This window comes from Lissotriton helveticus, chromosome 7, assembly GCF_964261635.1.
Source record: "Lissotriton helveticus chromosome 7, aLisHel1.1, whole genome shotgun sequence".
In the NCBI taxonomy this organism is placed as follows: domain Eukaryota; kingdom Metazoa; phylum Chordata; class Amphibia; order Caudata; family Salamandridae; genus Lissotriton; species Lissotriton helveticus.
Genome location: NC_136068.1, coordinates 1,707,403,643 through 1,707,417,053, shown reverse-complemented (window position 1 = coordinate 1,707,417,053; position 13,411 = coordinate 1,707,403,643). Strand labels below are relative to the sequence as shown.

The 13,411-nt window shown below is 43.7% G+C and overlaps 1 protein-coding gene across 1 annotated transcript in view; it reads left to right on the top strand.

Moving 5' to 3' along the window:
• Nucleotides 1–13,411, top strand: part of LOC144770674 (IgGFc-binding protein-like) — a 334,107-nt gene that overhangs the window by 183,612 nt on the left and 137,084 nt on the right. The window contains exon 16 of the mRNA XM_078655389.1: nt 7,990–8,560. Coding sequence (XP_078511515.1) covers nt 7,990–8,560 — 571 coding nt within the window. The remainder of the gene's footprint in view (nt 1–7,989; nt 8,561–13,411) is intronic.

Here is a 13,411-nt window from a genome sequence, read left to right as displayed (position 1 = left end):
TCGGCAAGGATGCTGAATATCCTGTGATTCTGGGCAAATCAATCTCCCCGGGACATATTTACAAGCCCCTTGCACCACTTTTGCGTCATTTTTAACATGGTAAAAGTGACGTAAGAGTGGCGCAAGTGGCTTGTAAATAAGCCCCCGTGCCTAACAAAATGAATATGTTCTCACGTAACGCAACTGCTGCTATATATAGCGCTCTTATACCCGATACCTGGTCATGTTCGCGCTATATAAAACTACGTAAAAAATAAAAAGGTCTGACTCAACTACAATATTTCCAATTTTTTAGATTTGGTGGTAGCCAAGAACATTTTCTTTAAAAAAAAACTGAATATACAGCTTTGGGTCAGCCCCTTTCAGTAATTGAATTCGTTGTGTCAAGCCTCCGCTCATTGCTATGAGACAGTGTCAGACCCATTTTGGATCAGCCCAGATGAGTATTTTTCTATGATTGTCAGGCTGCTTTTGTCCAATTTCAATGCTAAGTGTAAACTTTCATAATGAGTGACACTTCCAATGCAAAGCCCGATCTCTGCTGAGAACACACCAGAGACTGCAAGCATTCAGAGAAGACATGCATGCCTCAGCAGTCAGGCAGCAGACTGCTGGACGAGCACTCAGAGCATGCTTAAGTGGCCCTACTATGTAGGCCACAGTTGCATTTCTGCACTCACGATCACCTGAAGGGGAGTTCCACGAACTGATGAAGGGTGGCAGACAGACTCTGCCTAAACGGTCCCATGATTTTTAGCAGAAGGACGTAGATAAGCCTTATAAACTGCCTTTTTCAGGGTGGTACTCCTGACATCCCAATTAAGGATGACATTTCCATGGAAAGGATACATCAACAACACTTTTGTTTTCTTATATTTCATATTATTATCCAACTCCTTGCTACTCTTTTTTTCCTGATTTTTCATCTCGAAGTTGGAACTTCTACTGGATCTACTTCCGGATATTCTTTCCTGACCTCTTCCTCTCGCCTGATGTCAGAGGGAGTTATGTGCTTTGCTGAATTAATCTTCATCTCCAGGTAAGAGCTATAAGATTGCCAAAGTGGTTTCTACCCTTTGTGCTTTTTACTTCTCTCTTAACAAGGCACTGATAGGTGCAGAGTGTTGCTGTGACTACTGGTAGGCGTCACCCTTTCCTTGGAGAATCAAACAGGAGAGTCAACAGTATATCTTATGGTTCAGTCCCTGACAATAAGGTGCGTTGTTCTCAAAAGCAGGGGCAGCAGGCGGGAATGATTAACCTTATTATGTAGGACAAACAGAAAAGAATTAAATGAAATGAATGATCAGTTATTCATTGCAACAACAGTTTACTAATGACACTACAACGCGTTTCAACTTCCGTCTTCGTCAGGTGGTAACAGTTCTTGGGTGCATCAAATTACCATGCCTTAAGTCTAGTACTAGGCATTCTGGGAATTGTAGTCCCAATACTGGTACATGTGGGAGTCAGTTTTGAATATGTTATGATTGTTTGCTGAGTGCTTTTTGAACAAGTCTTAATGCTCTATACTCTCCCATATGTTAATTTTCAATATTCCGGCATCTTTATTAGTGTAAAATATCGCTGTTCACTTCCACGCCCTTCCTCCACTTCTAACTCGAGCCTCATCGATGTTGTTAATAAAAAGGACACAAGAACTGTTACCAGCTGACAAAGACGGAAGTTGAAACGCGTTGTGGTACCATTAGGAAACTGCTGTTGCCATAAAGAACTGAACAATCGCACTTCTGGGAGTGCGGCGTAATCTTCAATATGCAACTGCATGTCTACGGGTGTGTGGTCTTTACCCGTAACACCTCACCAGCAGCTGATCACGCCACTTATGGATTACAATTTGCTGTATAACATTTTTGATGAAAAGCGGCAACAATAACCCTCTTTTCCCGGCCACTATCTAAACAGTTGACCACATCGATACAGACCTCCCCTTCTGGCATATGGGGTTACCGCATTGCTCACTATCGGTTGCAGACTTTTGGGGCCAAATGCCCTAAACATGGCAGACAAAAGTCTCATGCTTTGGCGCCATTCATTTCAGCAGTGACCCCTTCTGGCATATTGGGTCACTGGGACGCAGCAGTGCGGGCCTGGTGCATCCCGGATGGCATACTTTATACGGCTGAGATCACAGGTGCCATCCTCTTGCATACAGGGGCCACTTAACTGTTCCTGCACATGGGCAAAGACCTGATGGGTGCAAAGCTGCTCTCCTCACACCTTGCTCAGGGGTTCCTCCCAGAAGAGCTCCTCTCTGGACCTCACACCCTACAACACTCTCCTCTTCCTCACAAGGCACACAGGTCTTGGCAAACAGGCAGGCGATGGTGCTCCAGGCTCCAAGGCAGGTGACCTTGGTTTCCCTGGGTAATGTCCCTTCACCCAGTAGGGAGTCTAGCACGCAATGGCCCTCAGTCGTAGTCTGAGGCAGAAGTCTTGCAGAGCCTCAACCTCCCCTTCTAATACTCCTTTTCCAGACACCAAATGTAATTTAGAGTCTGAACCCTTGAAGTTTTATGTTGGGGGTTCTGCTTCTTTTGAAGTGGGCACTTCTTTCCATCTTCCTTCATGAAAGGTGTCTACCACTACATGCATCACTCCAAAGTTCTTTGTCCACAACACAATTATTGGAAGTGACTAGAGTTCCCACCTGGAGGTGTGAGCTACAATGATATGTGCATCAAAAGGTTAATCTCGAGGCCCCAGCCCCACTTTTTATGATTCCCCTATCAGCCCCATCTCCTTTCTGAGATGTGTGCAGAACTATTTCTCATGATTTCTCGCTGAATCATAGAGCAAGCTTTGAAGTGTGCATGGGGAGTCTCTCTCTCCCATCCAGCTCACAGGAATGCAGAAATCCACAGATCTGTCAGGGGGTGATTCTTCTCCTCCTCATGTCTTCACCAGACACACCTCGGCTTCCAAAAATGGATCCCAGAGGCCTCCATAAAATGTACCATTGAAGGCACAGTTACTCAGTGTACATTCCCAGCACACTTACTGTCCAGCACAAATACCTCTAAGCATTGTACATTCACCAGTACACATGCATTCAGTATATACACTCAGTCTGCCACACTGTTAAGTACTGGAGCTTTCCTATATCAACCAGGGTGTGCCTATTTTGAAGCACACGCACTGCCAGTATGCACACTCACTATAATTCTTCACCCTTCATGTATTGTACTTAACCCAAGCACACATACACCCAGCACATTGGGTCCCTGCGCATGCACTGCACAGCACTTCATCTCTAACCAGTAGGTTTGCAAAATGATATAACAAGTGCAGGAGGACCTGCCATTTCGGAGCAGCCTATGCGCCCCATTATTGTGAGCGGAAGCATTTTCTAAAAGGCTACGTGGGCCCAAAGGATGCATATCGTAGCACCAAGATTGCCTTCAAGCTGGTCCTCTGGAGTTTGAAAGAATTTAGTCTCAAGATATTTAAAGGAGTGTGGGGTCCACTGGAGGTGGTCATGGCCAAAAGGGGGTTCATGGGGAGGAACGCCCTAGCGCAGTGGGAAAAATAATGTTTTGTCTGGTTGACCCTGAGACCAGAGCGGGTGTGGAAGGCAGTTAGTATAACCACAAGGTGCTCGAAGTCTGTATTGAAGGAGTGCAGAAACAAAAACATATCATCAGCGTATAGGGATGTGGTGTGTATGGTATCCTCCAGTAGCATTACCCCGTCTTCGGCAGTCATTCATAGTTTGATCGCTAATGATTTTACCACTGGAACAAAAAAAAAGGAGGGAGAGTGGGCACCACTTTCCGGTGCCACATGCAATAATATGTGATTCAGAAAAGTGTTAGTCTGTCTTGACCCTGGCAGAGGGGGAGGAGTATAATAATTGGGTCCACTGCAGTATTCGTGGGCCAAGGCTGTATCATTTCAATTAATCAATCAGTTATTTATCGAGTGCTACAAATAAACAGTGAGGTTCGCAAGGTACTGGAGTTGCTAGCTGCTGCTTGGTGATTGGTTCATTCGAACACCCAGGTCTTGAGTCCTTACCTGAATTTCTGGAGTGGGGGTTTTGATGTGTGGGGAAAGGTTGTTCTGTACTTTGACCACTAGATGCGAGAAGGAGCATCTTCCACTGTTGGTTTGGCAGATCCAGGGGGTGTCTGCCAGCAAGCAGCAGGCAGATCGTAGGTGTCTGGTCAGTTGGTGGAAGGACAAGCGTTTGCTGATGTATGCTGGTTCTTTGTTGTGCAGGGTTCTGTATGCATGGATCAGCGTCTTGAATTGACACCTCTTCTGGATTGGGAGCCAGTGTAGCTTCTTGATGTGTGGTGTGATGTGGGTACTTCTGGGGAAGTCGAGGATGTCTCTTGCCACTTTGTATTGTCTGTAGTCTCTTCAGGAGGCATGCAGTGATTCCTACATACAGTATGTTTCTGTAGTCCAGCCGGCTGTTGTCGAAGGCCTAGGTGCCGGTCCTTCTAGTATTGACTGGAAACCACCTGAAGATCTTGCAGAGCATGTGTAGGGTGTGGAAACAGGTGGGTGAGACTGCGTCTACCTGTTTCTTCACAGACAGCTTGCTGTGCCAAATGATGCTGAGGTTGCCGGCATAGTCTCTCCGGTGGTTGTTGGTCGAGTTCCACTAGCCACCATGCATCTTTCCATGGCGAGGTGTTGTTACCAAAGATGAGATCTTCTATCTTGTCTGTGTTGAGCTTGAGACAGCTGTTCTTCATCCTGTCTGTGACATTCATCATACATCTGTGGAAGTTGGCTCTAGTGGTGGAGGGGGCTTCTGACAGTGAGAGGATGAGCTGGTTGGCATAGGCGATGATGTTGAGTCCATGCAATCTGACAATGTTGATCAGGATGTGATGGGAGATAGTGTCAAAGGCAGCTGAGAGGTCCAGGAGGATGAGAGATTCCATTTTGCCATAGTCCAGGAGGGCCCTGATGTTGTTTGTGTCTGCGATCAGGGCTGTCTTGGTGCTGTGGTTGGTGCAAAATCCAGATTGAGAGGGGTCCAGGAAGATGTTGGTGAGTTGCTGGTTGAGCGCCTTCTTGAGAACCTCGGCTGAAAAAGCAAACAGAGAGATGGGCCTACAGTTCTTCAGTTCTGCTAAGTCTGCGGATAGTTTTTTGAGGGGACTCACTTCATCTTGTTTCTAGTCCTCAAGGAAAGAGGCTGATGTGATGGAGGTGTTCAGAACTATCAAGTGCTCGTTATCAGTTGTTTTCCTCCTGAGGTTGAATATGTGGTGCCATTTGGATTGCTTTAATGCTGCCAACATATAATCCCAACTAAGCCAGTGCTAATGCCAGATTAATAGAGATACAGGTCAACTCCGGCCATGTTTGTGAAGCCCCTTACATGATGTAATATAAGTGCTGTATATTATATTGTGCTACAATAGTGGACAAAACCATTTTTGTCACAATGAATAAGTCACATAAGGTATGGGAGAAGAACATCTGCCAGTATTTTACTGAGGATTTTATAATCCATATTAAGGATAGATAGCAGGCGATAGGAAGCAACGTTTGTGGGGTCAAGGTTGGGTTTAAGTATGGAGGCAATGACCAATTCACATGATGTGGGAGGGAGTCATAAGTGGCATGCACCTATTGTAGGGCTTCTAGGCCATGGGACTTCTCGCTTTCCAGTGGGCCAATCCCCTGATGTATTTCTTGTATAGTGATTGGGGATTTGACTGATATGATGGCATTTAAGGTTTTGTGGAATTGTTAGCCCCTCTAGGAGATGAAGTAAAGTTGCTGGGCTCAGCTAAGGGCCCACCATGTATAAGTCCTTGTAGCGACAGACGAGCGTCATGTTGATGTTGTGTTGTGTGAATACGTGTGAACTGACAGAGTGTATAGAGGATGTTAGGTCATGGGGAGGGATAAGGTGAGTTGACCATCAAACTTGTCTGTCAGACTACATTTTATTTATTTATTTATTTAATGCATTTTTATAAAGCGCGGACTTTACCCGAAGGTGTCAGAGCACTGTACAATAGAACCAGTTACGTTACATGAGAGAACTGTTGCAGGAATAAAACAAACAAAAATAGCAGGCCATAGAATCGGAGTGACGCAGGCAAAAGGCACACAATCTCAAGCACAGCAGAAATCCCAGCCATTCCAAAAGTTTGGCATGCTCACCTCTTTTGCGTTCAAGCTATTTAGAGAGGTCAGGGGCAGTGGCCATTATATTTATGATATCTCTCATCAACGTCTCAGTCCTTTGCAAGTATAACTCCAGAGATGTGCATGCCCAGATCGTGGTGTGCAGTTTAACACCATGTACAACCACCTTGTAAGCTTCCCATTCAATCGCTCTGGTCGAGGCTGAGCCACTATTTGCTTCAAAGTAATGCACAGTGGCCTTGCGTAGTGTTTCTTGAAATTCTTCATCTTCTAGCCACAGTAGTTGTATCTGCTAGGTGGGTACAAAGATAGGCACCATTCCCCAGGCAAGGTGTGCCATTAACCGGTTGTGATCTGAGAGTACTGATGCAACCCGCAGTAAGGTACTGTCCTTAGAAAGATGATAGGCAAACAAAATGATCAAGGCGAACATGGAGGTTTGGGCAGGGGAAACAAGGAGTGCTCTTTCACCCTAGGGTGTTGCGTCCACCAGCCAGGAGCTAGGTCCCAATGATAAAGCCAATTGGAAAGTGTTGCTGTGTTGCGGACGGCAGGGGTTCCCTGAAAGGGAGGATATTATAACTCTAAAGTGACATAAAGGACAGCATTGACAACACCACCCAGGACCCTGGGGAGATCCAAGCATGGAGTGAGGGTGGTGGCGAGTGAGGCCCAATGCCAAGCTTGGTCTGTCCTGGGAGCGTAAATCAAACCCAGTACTATGGGCAGATTGTCCGGGTTCCTTTAAGCCAGCACATATCTACCTTCTGGATCAATTTCCATGTCCTCTAATTATAAAAAAGTTCCTACGTAGACACAGGCAATGGCTCCCAGCACATAGGAGGAGTATGTTGTGCTAAGGATTTACACTCGCTATTTGCAACGTAGTGTCAGAACGTCCATATTATTTAAGTGCACTGCAGCACAGGGAGGGGTCTCCAGCTGCTCCTAAGCCCAGACTGCCAGACACCCCTTTAAGGAGGACTGGCACGTGCAGCTGGTGTCAAGAGTTAGCTGTGGATGGCTAGGCACATAGTAAAGAAAAGTTGACAATGAGTTCAGGCATCAAAAACAGTTGTAGTGACTGGAACATGGCAGGTCCGAGCAGGTCATCATATCGGGAAACTTATGGGGTGTTCAAACACATGTGTTCCATGCCCCCCAAGTGCAGCCTCTCACACCTAGGCTGCAGTGGTAACGACACTAATTCACGTCCACCATTTTGGCTGGTTGGTCACGCCCCAGGTCAAAGAAATAAATAGAACATTTGTTACAGTATATAATTAAATGCTAAATTAGCCTATAATGTTGAAGGGGAATGTGGCTATCCTAAGTAAATATATATTACCAAAGTCATTATATTTAGTTTGATAGTCATGAAGATGATGTAACTAAATAATTCAGGAAATGGTATTTATTTTTGCCCTGAGTTGATTTTTAAATCGCAATCCGCAGAAGACGTGAAATACTTATATTTCTTACATCAATATCAATGAAGACTGCAACTATGATTCAATACATTGTTGCTTCCCCTTTTTAGTATATCATATATCTACCATGGTGTGAACAAGTGCCAGATCAAGTGGGTTGTATTTGTTAATATGTTTTTCATTTGACTATGAATACATTTATTTTATTGTGATTTTATTCTGATCCTCTACCATCTGTTTTTTAAAATCCATCTGCATTTGAATGCATAGTAATCTAGTTTTTGGGGAAAATCCATTTTCCTTCGTTAAACTACCCAGAGCCTGTGTTTCTAGCTATGATAATTATGTGGTGGAGAGCAGGGACTGCTTGTGGAAGGTTCTGATAAATTATTATTTCTCTATTATTTATCATTCACAGCTGAATTCACAGCGAATTAACTTACCTTACCACACCGACGATGACAAAGTGAGCATGTATAAGGCGGGCTCCAATGTGGTTGTGAAAAGCGACAATGGAATAACATTGACCTTCGACTGTCAGAGCCGAATCACCATGAAGCTTCCAAGAACATATGCAGGGTTTGTCGCTGGCCTCTGTGGAGACTTCGATGGGGACAAGACCAATGATCTAACCCTCAAAAATGGAGAAAAAGCAACAACCCCTACTGCCTTTGGAGACAGCTGGAAAACTAGAGACATACCAGGTTGCAAAGTGGGTGCTCCACCACCAACCTGTCCAAACCTACAGGACATGAAGGACAGCCAAAGGTCAAGTGGGACCGACTGTGGAGTCCTCGTAAAGAAAGATGGCCCCTTCCGGAACTGCCACAGTAAAGTGGACCCTGAGGGTTACTTTGAAGACTGTGTCTACGACTCTTGCTTTTATTCAGGGCGGCAAGCAACCTTCTGCCAGACCTTGGCAAGTTATGTCGCCGCTTGCCAAGAAGCAGGTGGCCAGGTGGAGTCCTGGAGAATGGGAACATTCTGTCGTAAGTATATTTTTCTGTTTCCCATGTCTGCAGAGTAAAGACATACATAGGGAAAACCAGTAAACATTGCAGTATCTGTGTGTTAATCTTAAAAAAACAGCACATGAAACAGTGTTACACAGTACAACACAGCTAAGCAATAATGATGTCCCTGTGGACTATTGTCCAGTACTTTAGGGGCCAGATGTGCGACTATTCCATTTTGCGGGTTGCAAATTGCGATTTTGTGCGGCTCGCAAAACTGAATGTATTAATGTGTCTCAAGCACATTTAGCGATTCCCATGGGGTCACAAATGACCTGCCTCATCGATATTCGTGAGGGAGGTAGCACTTTGCGACCCATTGGGAATGGCCGGCACTCACAGGAATGGTGGCCTGCTAGGAGCAGCATGTCTGTGACTGCTTTTTGAATAAAGCAGTTTGTGTTTAAAAGCAGCCCGTTTTCCCTTAACCAAAATGGAATGCATTTGAAAAAGATAAATGAAAAGGTTCACTTCCATTTTTTAAGAGAAGGCAATGGTATGTGAGACCACTGCCTGGTCATAAAAAATATTTTCACAGCCCAACACAAAAGTGAAGGGGTCCCCTGGGGACCCCTTTCCATCTGTGATTGGGTTACCATATACTTGAAGTAGGTGTAACTGAGATTGTTTTGTGACCGCATTTACGGTCACAAAACATTCGTACATACCAGTGCGACTCGCTATCAGGAAGGGACGCCCTTGGCTGGCCTCTTCCTAATAGCGACTCGCAAACCCTATTTTGCGAGTCGGTTATAGGTTACTGACACACAAAATAGGTTTTATACACACAACAACCGTTTTAGCAGTATCAAATGCCCCGATGTTCCGTTTGCGACTGCTAAAAAGGGTCGTACATCTGGCCCTAGGTTCTAACTCATCCCCACCTATCAGCAGTGTGTGTCTCGAAAGCAATTGTTCTTCTTTTTAGTCTAATAATTTATTAAGACATATAAGTTATAACCATGCTCTAACATTTAATCATCATGGGCTGATATTATTAAACTTGCAGGTAGAAATTGGTAGCTTAATTTTGCTGGATATCATTTCTCAGAAAAAATGTGTCCAAAGATTAAAATTTCTAATCTTTTGAATCGATCATTTCAAGATGAATTGCATTTTTCATTTGGTAGAAACCAAATTATCTTGTGTATTTTATCCAGATTGACTTTTGTAGGCTTCTGTTAACGTATAACGGCATTGATCTTAAAAACGGTGTTTATCTATTGTTTTTCCTGCGAGATTTGCATGTACAATTTGTCCTTTCACCCCATTTCCCATCCCACATCACTGGGTTCCACCGCAAACGTCCATTACATTTTTCCACAGTTTATTTCCACATTCCTTGTCACTTCCTCTATCTCACATTATTTTGTTTTTGGAAATACACCATTCGCCCTTCAATACTTTTGAACTTAGTTTGCTTCCCCCATTCCTAGAGTGCCACTTTTTTCCAGTTTTTGTGATTACCACCTTCTATACCCTCATTCTCTTTTTAACTCTTTTTCTTCCCTGTCTTTCTCCAGCATTCACCCCTAGTTTTTTTCACTTAATTAAAAAAAACTATGGGCCTTATTTAGGAGGGCCTTTCTCCGTTTTTTGTGACACTGAAGCGGCGTAAAAAATGTGCCACACTGCTCCATATTTATAAAGAGACCCATCTAGGCACATGCGTCACTTTGGAAACCCCTGCGCTACATTATACCTGCATCGGGTATAATATATGCATCAAAAAATAAGACAAAGGATTCCTCAGGAGAAACGCTACGGATTCCCCAGGGAGGAACACACCCCGACTCACCCGGGCCCCCTTAGAAACACGCAATCAAGTTGACGCGCCCCTTGCAGCTCCCGTAACTGGGCAGCTCCATTCCATTCCCTACCCGCCTTATTGAGCATGCCAGCTCTTGCCCTGAAGGCAGTAGAGGCTAATAATTATTAGGCTTCATTCAACTGTCCTGATGATGATCCCCATGAATTCTTAGCGAGATCGAAACGCCGTCGACTTATATGTGCACCCTATACAGATTGTGTAATATGTACTATGTATGTGTAAAGGTGCCTTTTGGATGTTCTGTTTTACTATAATTCACAGAAACCCTCGTTCTTGCCTAATAAGCCTTGTTTTCTTTCTTCTGTATACAGTAATTATCTGTATGTGTTTGGGTACAGGCTTGTGCCCACTACGGTGAATTGTTGAAGGAATCCTTTGTCTTAATTTTTGATTCAGTAAAGATTGCGACCTCTGTCCGGCTGGACATGTCTAAACCAATATAGATCAATTTTGTCTATATTAATTTTTTCTGTTCACTAAATGTGCATGGGACCACTGTTGTTTGAGATTATTACGTTCCCCGAGGTCCCCTGCTGACTCATTGGGGCCCCCTTGTTGTTTAAAAACACACTTTATTTACTGAACCACAGGTTCACATATATTCATTAATACATGTGACATATGCCTAATGATTTACTACACTATAATCTAAACCAATTTGGTCCATGATGCCCAAGAAATGTGAAGAAATTTGCAGACTTTACCTGCATAAAATAATATCACGTATTATGCAGAGTTTCTGACTCATACACCACAAAATTGATATGTAAGTAGATAACAGAGTAAGTTTGAAAGAATGGCACAGAGATAGCAACAGAATAAATTGTGTTGCACTCCCTCAAATTTTAAAGCACATGACGGCTTTATCCCAGCACGGCTTCCAGTACATGGAGCAGGTGTATGTTTCAGCTTTAGTTATTGCTATTCTGACTCCTCCTCCCCTGTCCTACTAACTTGCAGCTCATTATATAGCGATTGATAAAATTCATAAAATGCATAAAGTATCCCTGGTTTGGCCTCTTGTAGCCTACCATTCATATCTATAATTTTAACTATATCGTTATATACGGCCTTCTCCCTCAATCTCTTTGCCAAAAATCTCCCGGTGTTTTCACTGTACTCATATGCCTCTTCCTTATGTTGTGTATATTTCCCCGCTATTTGTTGGGCAACATTAGCATAGGCCGCAGTCCTTGTTACTGTAAGGTCTTGCTGTGCCTTTTGGATTAGTTCTACGCCTCCACCCAGGGATATTACTTCAGCCAGCTTGTGTTCTTTCATAACAACCTCAGCAAAATCCTGTTGATATTTGGTCATCCTTTGTTCATATTTAAATTTAGAGAAGCCGAGCGTTTCCCCACGGACAACAGATTTAAAAGTATCCCAAACTACCTCTTGGGAGGCCGTGCCTTTGTTTATATCAAAAAATTCACGTATACATTTACCCATTAGTTGACAGTAATCTTCATCGCTCAATACGCTTTAGTTATTGCTGTGCATAATCCGTATTGTTCATCCTAATAATGGGATGGGTGTGGGGGGTCCGTGGAATGAATTCTTATCACTTCTCGCTGTCAGATAAGTTCTCTTTTGTAGCTAGCAAGGCAGGAAGAATCCTTGGTGGTCGCAATCCCAGGGATGCAATTATTGAACTGTGTTTGGTACCTGTGCAGGACCTAAGTCCCTCTTGTCAGCTGGCACAAGACTGGAGCCATCAACTGATCCCTGTCATGAGTGTAGATGCTGTGGTGACCAAGAGGTTTCCATGTGTGTGGTGCAACCCGATGTTCGCCAGCTTTATCTCGCCAGCATGTCAAATCCAATAGCCATTGCTGGATGACCTCTTCAGCCAGAGTTATGGTAGCAGTTTTGCTGCCTACGGCAGGTTCTGGACACCACACTGCAACCTCCAAAGGTTCCCTTAGAAGATGCTGCATAATCAGGAACATGTCGTTTTTAGGAAAATTGAAAACATTATGGAACATTCCAAAAAGTTATATATATATGGCACAAAATGTGATTTGCAGTGCATCCTACGCTAAACCTTGCTGTAAGGACATGCCAGCAAGTCTGGGAAGATAATATTTCTCAGTGAGATGTTTGCTATAGAAACTAGTCTCCTGTAGCCATACATTAAGCAAAATTGTGTAAGTCGAATTTCAAGAAATGTTGTGAATTTAATGCTGCGAGGAAAGAGGTTTATTATGTAGTGTGGTTATATGACCTCATAGTGTAATAAACTCACAACCCTGTCTTGGGTACAGTCAGGCTTGTTTGCAAAACCTTAGCTGAACCCTGGATAGTTGTGGCTTCAAGCAGTCAGACTTTGTCAAAGGAATACTTGCAAAGAATTTAGAACACCAATTTATGAAAATAGCTCCCTACTTTTCTTCATTTTTAGATACTAAAACAAACAAAATCCAGTGGAGGATCCCGGAGAAATAAATTATTTAGCAATTAATAAATTGCAGATTTGTATTCAATTAGCTAATAGGCATTGGCAAGTACCGCTGTTATTTGGAACATGTTTGAAAACTGGATTCCTTCATGTTGGATGGCAAGTAGCCAGCCTCCAAGGAGTCGTTTAATAGAGAGAGAATCTGCCTTTCCAGCCCAGAAAGGACCAGTCGAAAAATTCTAGGGAGGCAGGGATCTACGTGGGATCCCGATTTTGTCTGATTTATCAACGATGTCAGGGAGGCTGAGTTCAGGTTGGGAAAAGTGGTACGTAACTTACGGGGGGGCAGGGACTAGGAGCAGAGCCATGGAGCTCTGAATGATAGGGGTATTATCAATTTTGTAGAGAATATCTCTGACTTTCTGGAAGAAGAAGGATTGGAAAGCATTGCAGTCAATGGGTGTGACAGTCAGTTTCTGCTAAGACTTTTGGCTGAGTCCTTCCAGTATTCTGAAAGTTTCTTTCTGTTTGTTTGCCGTGACTGAGATTCTTGTCTCATAATACTCGGCTTTCCTGGTCACAACAGATTTTTTTGTTT